The sequence below is a fragment of the Aspergillus lucknowensis genome (genome assembly GCF_044049455.1).
Source record: "Aspergillus lucknowensis strain CBS 449.75 chromosome Unknown BJX67scaffold_64, whole genome shotgun sequence".
Lineage (NCBI taxonomy): Eukaryota > Fungi > Ascomycota > Eurotiomycetes > Eurotiales > Aspergillaceae > Aspergillus > Aspergillus lucknowensis.
The window spans coordinates 97,147-109,928 of record NW_027263608.1 but is presented as its reverse complement, the minus strand read 5'-3'; the positions used below and the strand labels follow the sequence as shown (position 1 = coordinate 109,928).

The following is a 12,782-nucleotide window of genomic DNA, read 5'->3' as shown; positions in this document are numbered from 1 at the left end:
GGAACAGATCAAGCTCCGGTGAGCAGGAGACGACGTCCGTTCCATGACGACATCGAAACTCCAGTTCAGGAGAGGATGGCACAAAGAGTTCAACACAAGGCCGTAAACACCGCATCAAATCTTCAAGACCAGATGACAAGAGTCTTGAATGTTAGTTAAGGATCAGCTGCGCGAATTACTCTTCCTGAAACGCTGCCTGACCTGAGCGTTGGCGTTGAGTCGTCAAGGCGTGGAAAAATGCAAGATTTATTTTGTTTGCTGCGGCATTTTCCCTCCCAACTCCCTTGATCTATTTTTACGGGTGACCAAACCTGATTCCTGGAATTCCCCAGGTATTATTATGTCTGCCTCGATTTACCCGCTGACATGGTGAAGAATCTTTGATAATAACAAAATGGAAATTTGCAAGGTCTTTCAATACTTGCATCAATCTTTAGCTCAGGGTTCCTGAGAATTGGAGTCACTGGAACCGACCGATAGCCTGAATCGGCAACCGATCACCTGGATTTTGTTGAGGCAGAAGATATTTTCGCGCCAACAGCATCGTCAAATTTCAGATGTTTTCATATGGTTTTCGCCCGATGTATTCATGGAGATCATTTCAATCCACATGATTCTAAGTATTTTGTTCGCGCGCCTGAATGACCTTTGGAGCTTCCAAAAATTACAGGGCATTCTCATTCGGCCCGGCTGCAGTCAGCGCGGTTTGTCATGAAGCGAGACCGCGGACCAATAATATTGCCTTGATAAGAGACTCGGGAGATCTGCCTATGAGAAACCGTTGATTATCAGAAGTCAAAAGTCATTCCCATTCTCACTTTAAGGTTCTCACCCAGACTGGCCTGAGATCGGGAAAGTTCTTCTCGTGGGTGATTTCCGCTGTGGTGTCACATTCACCGCAACTCCCAGCAACTTGAACATACGGAAGAATTCAGCCGGGGAGGCCTCGGGTGAGTGCCGGCAGGTGCTTGTCCGACCTCTGCCTTCATCCGGAGGAGGCTTTTGGGCACTTTCTTGGCGCTGTTCAGACGCCAAGACTGGGAGCCATCTTCCACTGCGTCTCAACATTTGATAGATCTACTTGAAGTACGGGGAGAAGCTGCTCTTTGCTGAGTTCCTCTTGGGCGATATTAGTGTCGAATTGGATGGGGAAGAGAAGGCCTTGCACGGGGAAACGGAAAATCAGGTGCCAAACGCAGCCACTTCACCCATTCCTGAATCTCCCGACTTTGGCTGCCTTGTCATTTGCTGCGCTCCGGCTTCATGGCACCATGGGTCGGAATTTCGTTCAGATCGACGGTTGGTTGCCACTGTGAGCCTTTCTCCAGAATTCCTCGGATGCCCAGTCATGAAACAGAGGACTTCGATGGTTTGAAAGACAGCGAAAGATATTCGTTGTCCGGTCTCGGCGGTGTCGGTCACAGCGGCGGCTCCCTCGCTCTTGGTTTTCCAGAATGTGACCGCATTCGCCACGCCCCACAGGCCATCCTGTTTCTCAGTCGATGATTCGGGGATGCCTCCGTTAACGCAGGTCTCATTTTCAACATGATGATGCTGAGAGTCATCGTCGAGGGAATTGTATGGGGATTACCCGCGAGGTAACTTTCGGTGGTTTTCGCTTCAGTCTTGGGGTTCTTGCCCTTGGTCGTCAATATCGGCTTCCATCTTCATCCTGAGCTCGCTCAGAGGCCACTCTCCGATCTGAGGGACAGAGTTTCTTTTTGCTTTTTTTTTTCCGTGCAGGGGATCTGTTCCAGCCCCTCGATGACTGAGAATCGCCCTCTGTCTTCGCAGATTACACCGGCAAACGCGCTCCAAGCCACCCACGCGACTCCTGGCGGGGTTATTGAGGGGCATTCCGATAAGTGCTGAAAGTTTTCCTCGCGCAGGAGAACGCCATGCTTCAAGCCGACGCCTCTTCAATCCGGATAGGACGCGGAAGAATTAGAGCCTTCAAGACATTCACCAATCGTAACCAGCGCTCCAGTGAAAACTGTCTGGACTCATGTACGACGAGCTAGGACCTTTAAGACTCGCACTATGCAGACAACTAATGCCCGACCTGCAGCTGATATGCAGACCAGGCCGCTGGTTTGATAATATAATTTCCCAACAGCTTGCGCTTCATTATCTCTGTCCTCTCAGCGACAGAAAGAACATTGAATTGTCCGTCTTGTTTCTTTTGCGTTTGATGGTCAGCAGACGTCGTTTCTGGGGTATGGGATCCTGTCTCCGAATTCGATCACCGTCGCGTGGGGTGGGATTCTGGGGAAGGGGAGTCCGAATAGTATGAACGAGATTGTTGTGATTAATCTTCACAGTCATATCAGACCGCCGAGGACTCATGGTACAATCTCCATCCTCGACTTGGGGGCTGCGTGCTGTTTTTTATTTCGTGACTTACGGTGTGCCTGTTGCAGGAGAGGAAGTAGATTTCACCGAATCTGGTATTCTTCCCCAGAACCAGTGACGGTCGATCCGAGGGCGATTCTGAAACCCGATGGATCGAATCAACAATGTCTGTCCACAGGGCCTTCAAGTTGGGGGTCTTCTCAAAACCTGCGCGTAATAAACGTGGTGGAAGGAATCCTTGCCGTGTCCCGTGCTTCCATACAGCGTTGCGCCTTTTTCCTGAGACACAGGATGAGAGTTGTCAGAGAGCCAGGAACACAGCGAATTACGGAGGGTAAAAGAAGCATTCAATAGAAACTCGAAATTAAGTGAGACTGGCCTCTGAAGGTGATGGATGAGGTGTTGAGAACGGGGAGGAGCGGCGCAGCCCCGACGCTGACGGTAATTTTCAAAATAATTTACCGGACGGAGGCAAAAAGGAAGGCGCAGCTTGAGATTGCGGCGGTATATTTAAATAACGCCCCCACCCACAGAACCGGTGGTGGCTCGCATCTTCGGTCTTTCTTCTCCCCCTCCATCTCTTTGACTCCTCTCTCTATTAAATCTCCAGTCTGTCCTCCCATTCCTTCTTGCTCTTGCAACCAGCAGTCATCTGAGTGTGTTGTGCGCATTTGTCTATCTTTGACTTGACATCATCTCGGCTCTATCGCTGAAGACTTTGAAAAGAAATCTACTCCTTCCTCCACATTACCATCCATAATGGTGAGTCAACGGATTGTGTTCCCCCTATCTATGCGAGCCCTGAGAATTTGGACTAACTGGATCTCTTTCAGGCTGACTCTACCGTCGTCTCCAATACGGGGAACGTGCGTTACACCCTCTTCGCCCTCCGGTATTCCGGGGGCTGATAACAACCCCGCTAACATTTATCTGCAGCTTATGAAGTACCTATCTCTCGACCAGCGAGGATCAGTCCTGGCTGAGTACATTTGGATTGACTCCGCTGGAGCAACCCGAACAAAGACCAAGGTATGCTCATCATTCCTATCGAGCACAGCTACGGTTGCCGCCTGTGGTCATGCAAGCGAGCAGCACCAGAACTGTGGCCTGGCCGAACCGATAACGCGGCGGCACACATAGTCATGGTGCTGCACGCTAGCACTTCATCTGTATCTACCCGCTGCACGTGACTTTCTTTGTCGTGCAGCAGCTAACATTCGGCTCTTTTTAGACTCTTTCCAAGGCTGTCTCTGGCGTCGAAGAGCTCCCCGAATGGAACTTCGACGGTTCCTCCACCGGCCAGGCCCCTGGTGACAACTCCGATGTCTACCTCCGCCCTGTTGCTATTTACCCCGATCCCTTCCGCCTTGGCGATAACATCCTCGTCCTCTGTGAGACCTGGGACTCCGATGGCAGCCCCAACAAGTTCAACTTCCGCCACGAATGCAATCGTCTGATGGAGACGCACGCCAAGGAAGAATTCTGGTTCGGTCTGGAGCAGGAATACACTCTTCTCGGCCCTGATGGCTGGCCTTATGGCTGGCCCAAGGGTGGTTTCCCCGGCGCCCAGGGCCCTTATTACTGTGGTGTCGGTACCGGCAAGGTTTACTGCCGTGACATCGTCGAGGCTCACTACCGTGCCTGCCTTTACGCCGGTATCAAGATTTCTGGTATCAACGCCGAGGTCATGCCCTCCCAATGGGAATACCAGGTCGGCCCTTGCCACGGAATTGAGAGTACGTTACTTTTGTTTCTAGCCTGCCAATTAAAGAGGAACTAACTTTTGTAGTGGGTGACCACCTCTGGGTCTCCCGTTTCCTCCTCCACCGCGTTGCGGAGGAATTCGGTGTCAAGATTTCCTTCGAGCCGAAGCCCATCAAGGGTGACTGGAACGGAGCTGGTCTCCACACCAACGTCTCAACTGCCTCCACCCGTGCCGAGGGCGGTCTGAAGGTCATCGAGGCTGCCATGAAGAAGCTCGAGGCCCGTCACGCTGAGCATATTGCCGTCTACGGTGAGGGCAACGAAGAGCGTCTCACCGGCCGTCACGAGACCGGCAGCATCGACAAGTTCTCCTACGGTGTCGCTGACCGTGGTGGCTCCATCCGTATCCCCCGCCAGGTCGCCAAGGACGGCAAGGGTTACTTCGAGGACCGTCGCCCCGCTTCCAACGCCGACCCATACCAGATCACCGGTATCATCGTCGAGACTGTAAGTTCCTCGTCCTTTCAAGTGTTCGAGTCACTTCTAACGTGTCACAGCTCTGCGGTGGCCTCTAAATAATTTGAAATCGAACAATGTGAAAACATTTTCATATTAGCGCTCGTATACCCTCCGGCGTCAACTGGGTGGAGTAGAAGCAAGAGAGCAGCTGGGCAGCTTGTGGAGCAATATAGATTTCTTGTGACTTTCTTTTTTACGGTGTTGAATTTGTGATGCCACAGCTCGCCTTTTGCTTTCTTTATCCCTGCTGGTTTTGCATGCAAATTCTTTCATTTGTTAACGGGGTTATGTTTAGGTATAGCATAGAAAGATCCAGTACATGGATAATAGGACGGACATCAACACATAAAAATTCCAATGTTCTCGGTAGATACGCCAAGGATACTCGACCTGGTGCGAGCAGCGAAGTGTAAATTCAAAATTTCCCATTCGTGAGATGTCACCAAGCAAAGCACATCAATCTAAAAAACACATGAGAAAAAGAATCGTTATCACATATCCAACCTGTACACCCATGACTGGGTAACTCCGTACACCTTCCTGACCTGGGATTGGTCGCCCGCGCTCCCGCAGTCTCACAGACACATATCTCTGGCCGAGGAGTACGTATCATATTGGGAGTGTCAAGGGGGTAGAGGGGACCTGAGAGGGTGGCCAGAGGTGGGAATTGTCAGGGCGCTTTGCGGGTGTGTCTGTTCACTGCCGAGCTCCCCAAAACCTCCACAACCTCCGAAACCAGGACTACTCGTTTGTACCCGCAGTCTACACGGTACATGCGGTTCTCTCAACGGGGGCATTGATCATCGATTGATTGGGCGATGTACGTAGTGGTTTAGAGGAGCTAGATACCCGCTCCGAGAAGGGTGTGATTGATCTTGGGGAAGAGCTTGGACACTTTGTTTCTGCGGGTTACGTTACACTTCCTAGAGATATATATATATATCCTATGGGTGAGGTTGGGCGAGATTGATAACCGAGGCGGATCTAAATGGATCACTTATGTTGATCGCGGAGGGAAGTAGATAGTTGGGTTGCATATGAAGGTGGTTGAATAGTTCAAGTTTATATATATATCGACATGACGCTCAGACCGGGTATAACTAGTTAAGATCTTCCTCTTTTGAACACTTTGAAGATACTCCTCCCCAGCCCCTCGAACCCCCTCTGCTCGACCTCCCTTCTCGCCGCGCCATCAACAATCTTCGTATCATCGTCCCCATCGGCACCCGCAAGAACCTCCTGCTTCTTCCCATCAAATACCCTCACAAGAACATGCATCGACAACGCAGAAAGAATACTCCCACCCAAAATCCCCACCATGACCAGATTACTCTTCTTGTACTTCTCCCTCCCCGCCGCATTCGCATCAGCACTCCACCCCTCATACAGCGCGTACGTCGTGAGGATGGAACCCAAATTGCCCCACCCACTTACGACGGCCGAGGCCGCGGCGACGCCAACCTCGCCATGGCGCGGCTGGAAGATCTCCGTGGTCCAGGTCATTGTGATGGGGACTGTGGGGCCGAGACCGAAGCCGATGATGAGGAGGCCGCCGTAGCGGGGCCAGGAGTTGGATTCAGAGCCGGCGTAGGTTGTGATAAGGAGGCCGGTTATTTGGAGGCTTGCGGCGAGGGAGAAGAAGAGGGCGCGGGAGCGGTGGAAGCGGTCGCTTATTGGGGTGACGAGGAGAATGGCGATTAGGTCCATCTGGGTGGGGTTAGTATTTAGTAGTGTGATAGGGTTGGGGTGTGACGGGTAGGAAGGAACGATCCAGATAGGGGCTGAGAGGAGACTGAGCTCGATTCCCGAGAGGGATGGGTTGATGGATTTGATTATGACTGTTGCGTAGTTCTGCACGCCGATGCCGACGCCCACGACACCGAAGTACATTATGAGCAAGGGCCAAATACGCCAGTCGAGCATGACTTGAAGAAGGTTGCGGAGGGACCAGCGGGGACGCTTGTAAACTCTTGTGAGGTCGCGATAGTGTATTTCGGCGTCGCGACCTGTCAGGACTGGCGGGCTGCGCGGAACCCAGGAGAGGTATTTGCTGCGCTGTGTTGTGGCATCCTGCTGCCCGGGTGGTGTTGGCCGATCAGGAAGCCAGAACAGCAGCGCAATGCCTACCGCGACGGTGATAACTCCGTAGACGAGGAACATCCATTGGAAACCGACGAGACCTTGGTCACCGTCCATTTTCTGGAATCCGGCTGAGACGAGGCCGACAACAGCTGCGGAGATTTGCGCGGCAGTGTAGTACTGACCGATTCGTTTCCCGGTGCGGGAGGGAGGGTAGAAGAGGGTGAGGTAGTAGGCCATTCCCGGCCACATGCCTGCGATGACGATACCGAGGAGGAGGCGTAGGAGGCTGTCCTTGTTAGTATACCTGACTGAGAGAACGTGGGGTAGTCTAGCATACTATAAGCTCCAAGCGGCCTTCATCGCAGCCATACAACTCCCGATAATTCCCACCCCGATCACGATACGGCTCATCCAGACGTGCGGACTTAACTTGGTCATGATAAGGTTTGACGGTAGGTCGAAGACGACGTAGCAGACGTAGAACAGGGCAAGACCAGTTGAAATCTGGTGTGGCGTCAAGTTGAGCACGGAGCCGAGATCGTGCCCGGACTCAATGTTCATTGTTTGCGCAAGGCCGACATTGGATCGAATCGCCGAGCAGAGGAAGTAGAGAACCCAGAACGCGGGGATGATGCGAAAATCGATCTTCCTGTTGTACGCATATCAGCAATTGCTCATCAATTGCCGGCAAAGAAGACATACCGATAGACCCGCTCGATCTCGGCGATATCTGCCTCGCTACCGGCTTCGAGGTCATCCTGGTTCAGAGTGAGGTTGCGTTCGGGACCATCGCTGTCGCGGGGCTCTTCTTGGACATTTTCCGTGCTCGGATTTTTCGTCGCCCCATGCGGAGGATGGAGGAGAGACATGGCGACAATCGGTGGGTTAAGTCACCTACACAGATTAGAAAATTGAGAGGAAGGGGAGAGTGGATTGGAGTACAAATTTTATCGGCGAAGAAGCGGAGCGGGTAGAGAGGGAAAAGTACGGGAGAAAAAAGATCGATCCGATCGAGAATGCAAAGCGGGAACCCGAGGTCGATAATGGGCGGTATCGATGGAACTCGCGGTGAAATGTCCCGGACACGACTCGAGAGATCCCTTCACCAGAATTTAGGGCATATTAGATGATTCGGATTGCAATTAGGATGGTGGAGGGAACAGCCTGGAGACAAAGGTGGGCGAGGAGTGGGGAGCTCGAGAGACGGCCACACGTGACGACGAAACAGACCCCTGCAAAGAAAAAGCAGGGTCGAGAGAGACTGTGCCTAATGGAGAAAGGCCATTGTGGTACCTCCAGGGTGTCCACAGAAGATATTCTCGAACAATTGAGCGACAGAGAAAGGAGTGGAGAGAGCTTCGAGCGCAGGCAGCTTTGGTGTTGAGATTCTTATCAGATCTCGGATCTTTTGGCGCGAAATCCACCCAACCAGAGCTGGACTCACGATCAGCTTCGTCGCAGGCGAAAAGGTGGTATGAGGCCCTTTACGTACCGGAGGAGCAGACGGCCAGTTCCTCGAATTTAGCCTCGCAGTATGGCATTGATTATCAGATGACTTATCGACTTTCACCATATGGATGTTGTCTCCGTCACTGCTGGCAGCGGCAACGCTCACTGTGGACATTAGTCTATTCGTATAATGTATAGCTATGGCCTTCTACCAAGACTCGGGTTCAAGTACCGACTTCCCAGACTGAGTATCCTCGTCCTCGTCCTCCTCCTTCTCTCGTCGCTCGTTCCATTGCTGAACATCAGACATCCAACTCTCAAAGAACCCAGCCAAGACCTCCTTCATCTCCGCAATGAGTCTCCTTCGATCACTCTGCACCCTTTGTAGCCGCTCATTTGACAGATCGTATGCATACTTCTTCGCTAGGTTATCCGATATGATATGCAGGTACCCATACCCCACACCGCACTCATTCGCAGCAGACCCCATGTGCCCGATATCCGGATCCACGAAATCAAATTGCCCACGATGGTCCTGTAGCCACTGACGGCTCTCATCTAATACGGTAGGCAAGCTAAAGTGCTTTCCCTGGATGATCATATCTCGGTTCTTGGTGACATCGCCCAAGACATTTTTCCATGTTACCGTTTGCCCTCGAATTTCGCTGCATGACCCCGTTGCTAGCCACTTATTTGGCTCTATTTCCGGCCGGATGGTGCCTAGTTTGCCGATGTACAGGACGCACTTTGTCTTGTTGAGTTTGGCCAGTACTCGTACGAGATTACCGGCAATGTCGCCCCAGAAACTCACCCTGCAGCCGAGAAGGGCTACCCGGTGATCCTGGCGCTCTGTCGATGTCTGATCGAGAAACTTCCACGCAAAGAGGTCGTCTGCGCGCTCGCCGCCTATCCAGGGTCCTGAGCTAAGACCATGCACGTACCCAACGACAACGACATCGACGTCTCCCATGTTCGCCAAGTTCGACTCTAACAAAAGCTCCATTGAGTCGCGCGGATTTGGAGGTATGTACCGAACAACCTCTGCCTGGGCCTGTTTTCCACTTATCGACAGATACGTGGCGACTATTGCAGCGTAGTGCTCAACATAGTCAACCCCTGGGAAGCAAAGAATCTCCAGTTTACCCTCTGCTGCGAGGTGCATAGTCGGACGTTGAAAGTTGAACGGTTTGTCTGTCTTTTCGGTCCTGGAACGCAGAGTCCGCGAGGTCCGGTTATGACACCCTTTGACAAGGATTTCGTTCCAGTCCTGGAGCAGGATATCCCTGTCGATTTTTATGCCAAGATACCCATGGAGGGAATTGCCCATGGTGTGGGTTTTGCATGATACGATGGTTGGCTTTCTCGTTATGCTCATGTCAGGGTCGTGGAGATGCTGGTCAACGTTTGAATCCCGTTCATCGTCCATCACAGAAGAACCTTGAGCATGCACTGAGTCAGCTTTTACCTGGGTGCTTGCATCGTCTCTGCCTTAGCGCCCTTGGCGCCTTGGACGAGGGTCAGCCTCGGCCGTCTGGCCGTCGTCAGGCAGTTTCTGACGCCTTGCTCGCAGCTGGAAGATTTGGCGCGAAAGGCTGGTGTAACAACGCATCCAACCCCATCAGGCTGTCCCTCCATACAGTATGAGCCACGCTCGTTGGCGTCGTGTTCGCACCCCTGTCAACAGAGGCAATAATATCCCTCTTACCGGGGAAACACATCTTGGACACGACACTGCATTTTCTGTCATTCATCCCTGCAGTTTGCTATTTCACCGGTACTCGTCAAAGAATGCCCATCATTTATATATGCGACCACCAGCCTAGCGGTTGGCAAGGCATCCCCATCCCTGCGCATTTCCTGCCGCTTTTTGAACGAGCGTCCTACAGAAGATTAGGTCATGCCTCTTTGCGCCTTATAGGTCTTTGAATCGTCTGCTTTATACATGGAGACGCAGGCTGTCACCTACCAAGCTCGAGCGCTGGCTCCTCAGCCTCATGAGACACCTGGGGATTCCTCATCCACAGAGACTGGTGACCCCGGCCATGGACCGCTTATCTATAGGAAATGGATGTTCGTACTCACCATTTCATACTGTATTATCATCAGTCGGCTAATGATAGCTAGACCTGGCTCGTCCGCTACGGGGTCTGACGTCCCACAGGAGATCTCCGTTCAGGATCTTCTATCCACCAAGGTATGTTTAAGCCTCGGCTTGCTCCCCTAGTTTCTAGGAAGACTTTTACTAAATAGTTACAGATCTTGGAGCTGAAAGGAACCCATGTCTTGTGAGTGCAGGGCCCTGTCCATGTTCCCTCTTCGACATTTGAACCCCAGACCCAAGCGACGGTCAAGATGGCCAGGTCCACATGGATTCTTTCCAAAAGTGAGCTAACATCAGCAGCTTCTTTCCCCGAATCACCGATATCCAGAAAGATGCCGAACTAGTGGAAAAATTAGCGGAGGTCTTTCACACCGACTCATACTTTCTCTCTCAGAGCGCCTACGAATCGAACGGCTTCTTCCATATCGAGGAGAAACATATTGATGGTTTCAATGGAACCTGCATATGTACATGCCAATCCATTTCCCTGTGCTGCTGTAACAGATGTTAATTTGTTCCACAAGCATCGTCATCACGGGCCCTGGTCAAAGAGATATGGCAACCGAGCCATGCCTCCAGTGAGCTCATCAACCGAGTTGCCATCGCCAACAAAAAAGAGGACAGCAACAACAACAAGTCTGAGATCGCCTCGGTGTGCGATACCGCGGCGGAAGTTTTGCTGCATGCAATTATGGACCGCCCTCCCGGCATTATTGATACTACCGCTGAGTCTTTGGCAAAGCGAGCAGTCGCAGCAACGCCATCTGCCCCGGACGCAGAGTTCAACGAACTAGTTGCCAAATTTGAGAACGCTCACCTGGATCCAAATACATCAAACAAGTTGTCCGACCTGCTGATCGGCCAGATTCACAGGCGCGAGTGTATCATGAAGGACCTAAGATCCGACCAGAATGTGGAAAAGCCGCAGGAGAGTCAGAGAGGGCTAAATTTACCACAGACTGTGGTTGAAAAAAGACCGATTAAGTACATGTACCACTGGCTATTCCTCTCGTTCTTCACGCTATGGTTAAAGCCCCTTGGGGATGGTGCTGAACCAGCACAAATTATCCTCTGCTTCGACGACGCACATGGGAAGAGAATTGAACGTGCTATTAGCAAAGCTTCTACGGATCTTAGCTGCCCCTACAGCCTTATCAGCCGTCTGGCGGAATCAGTGACCTTGATATTCGACGATGCCCTGTGGAGTTTCAGGACGCCTATCCGACAAATTGAAAAGGCACGTTCCCTGAACATACCTAGCTAACGTGCCTGTAAAGAGCCCTCCGTACGCTAACTTGAATACTCAAGAACCGCGCCGACTTCTCCCGCAATGCAATGAGGGCCATCGTTCACGGCGACAACGCAGACACCAAGAGCCTCAATCTGAAAGACGGGATCATTGATGTTTACGCGCAGATGCACGAGCTTGCCCGTCATGTCATCCACTTCCAGGAGACCATCGAGGCGGCTAAAACTTGCACGCGCCAGATGGTGGAGAGCGCGTCGCTCTACTGCAAGGACGGCTGCTCTGTCTCCCGCATAAAACACTGGGCCTTGCTTGCGCATAATCTCAAGCCTAGAGCTGACGGGTTCAAGGAGAGGGTGCAGAATGAGATCTCTTTGGTGGGTGCTATTATACTTGGTGGCGTGGATGGTTGCCTAGAGTCTGCCGCTGACGCTAGCAGGCATACAACACCGTCAACGCGCAGCAGCTCGGCGAAGCGCGGTCTCTGCTCCAAGAGAGCCGCAGCGACGGCAAGCATATCAGCTGGATGGTGGGCTTTCTGTCGATTGTATTCCTGCCCGGGACTTTTGTTTCGGTATGTTGTCTTCCTCCTCCCTGCCTTTCCAACGGTGGCATTTATCCTGATCGCCCGACATAGGGCTTCTTCAGCATGACTTTCTTTGACTCCGAGACTCGGGGCGCCTGGTGGCATGATACCCCCAATGTATGGCTCTACTTTGTCATCACGATTCCCTTGACTGTGACGGGGCTGATCACGTTTTGGTTGAGGCGCCGCAGGGTAAGGAGACGTCATCCGGTGAGGCATTATGGGGCGGATAAAATGGCGTGATCTACTCTATATAATTTAGTTGTCCTGCCTTGACTCTCGGTCCTCTTCGCGCAAGAACCACAGCGTAAATGTTGCAAAGTATGTCCACCGCCTGCGAAGGAATAATGAACATTGTAGCGAACGAACGAAATTGATATAGATAGACTGTTAACAATACTATACTATTATCATTGAATTTCACTTACACTCTCCTCTTCTCCATGCTGCGCAAGTATCCCATGCGAAGCACAAAACTAACTACAGTATTCCAAGGTTATTACTCTTATCTTCTACTTTAATCTGCGGAAGAGATTCGCTACTGTAGGGGACACGCTACTTGGGGAACTATCTGCGAATTCAGAAAGGAAATAGATAGAATTTGGTCTCCGCAAAACTCTTCCGAAACGTCATTGATTGAAGCAGATGTATTCATTGGGTCCTCTCGGAGCCTCTAAGTCCTAGTTTATAAAGACAACCTGGGTATAAAAATTCATTGCTGGACGTCAGCCGGCGTCGCCCGC

General features: G+C 51.8%; 4 protein-coding genes across 4 annotated transcripts; 2 read left to right on the top strand and 2 right to left on the bottom strand.

The window, feature by feature from the left end:
- The first annotated feature begins 2,899 nt into the window (after positions 1 to 2,899).
- Positions 2,900 to 4,927, top strand: glnA (glutamate--ammonia ligase). The gene is made up of 6 exons (XM_071030328.1): positions 2,900 to 3,114; positions 3,186 to 3,218; positions 3,289 to 3,381; positions 3,584 to 4,088; positions 4,142 to 4,563; positions 4,614 to 4,927. The coding sequence occupies exons 1-6, from the start codon at positions 3,112 to 3,114 to the stop codon at positions 4,629 to 4,631; spliced, it is 1,074 nt and encodes a 357-aa protein (XP_070881626.1). The 5' UTR covers positions 2,900 to 3,111; the 3' UTR covers positions 4,632 to 4,927.
- A 752-nt stretch (positions 4,928 to 5,679) lies between these two features.
- On the bottom strand, positions 5,680 to 7,526 carry BJX67DRAFT_375150 (putative MFS transporter; the record flags this gene model as incomplete). Its single annotated transcript, XM_071031652.1, has 4 exons — positions 5,680 to 6,282; positions 6,343 to 6,943; positions 6,995 to 7,306; positions 7,360 to 7,526. 4 exons carry the CDS (start codon positions 7,524 to 7,526, stop codon positions 5,680 to 5,682), a joined length of 1,683 nt encoding a protein of 560 aa, XP_070881625.1.
- Positions 7,527 to 8,314: 788 nt separating this feature from the next.
- On the bottom strand, positions 8,315 to 9,433 carry BJX67DRAFT_385452 (uncharacterized protein; the record flags this gene model as incomplete). The annotated part of the gene is made up of 1 exon (XM_071033863.1): positions 8,315 to 9,433. One exon carries the CDS (start codon positions 9,431 to 9,433, stop codon positions 8,315 to 8,317), a length of 1,119 nt encoding a protein of 372 aa, XP_070881624.1.
- Positions 9,434 to 9,790: 357 nt separating this feature from the next.
- BJX67DRAFT_293036 (uncharacterized protein) lies at positions 9,791 to 12,457 on the top strand. The gene is made up of 9 exons (XM_071026849.1): positions 9,791 to 10,176; positions 10,231 to 10,300; positions 10,363 to 10,391; positions 10,508 to 10,674; positions 10,732 to 11,444; positions 11,516 to 11,830; positions 11,893 to 12,027; positions 12,091 to 12,156; positions 12,231 to 12,457. Exons 1-9 carry the CDS (start codon positions 10,049 to 10,051, stop codon positions 12,270 to 12,272), a joined length of 1,665 nt encoding a protein of 554 aa, XP_070881623.1. The 5' UTR covers positions 9,791 to 10,048; the 3' UTR covers positions 12,273 to 12,457.
- The last annotated feature ends 325 nt before the right edge of the window (positions 12,458 to 12,782 follow it).

What these genes read in the sequence shown, in the direction of transcription:
- BJX67DRAFT_293036 (XM_071026849.1), top strand. Translation starts at nt 10,049, where the DNA reads ATGGAGACGCAGGCTGTCACCTACCAAGCTCGAGCGCTGGCTCCTCAG. An exon ending in AGGATCTTCTATCCACCAAG is followed by an intron (nt 10,301 to 10,362) that starts GTATGTTTAAGC and finishes AAATAGTTACAG; the next exon opens with ATCTTGGAGCTGAAAGGAAC. An exon ending in GGTGGCATGATACCCCCAAT is followed by an intron (nt 12,157 to 12,230) that starts GTATGGCTCTAC and finishes GAGGCGCCGCAG; the next exon opens with GGTAAGGAGACGTCATCCGG.
- glnA (XM_071030328.1), top strand. An exon ending in TCGTCTCCAATACGGGGAAC is followed by an intron (nt 3,219 to 3,288) that starts GTGCGTTACACC and finishes ATTTATCTGCAG; the next exon opens with CTTATGAAGTACCTATCTCT. An exon ending in CCCTTGCCACGGAATTGAGA is followed by an intron (nt 4,089 to 4,141) that starts GTACGTTACTTT and finishes TAACTTTTGTAG; the next exon opens with TGGGTGACCACCTCTGGGTC.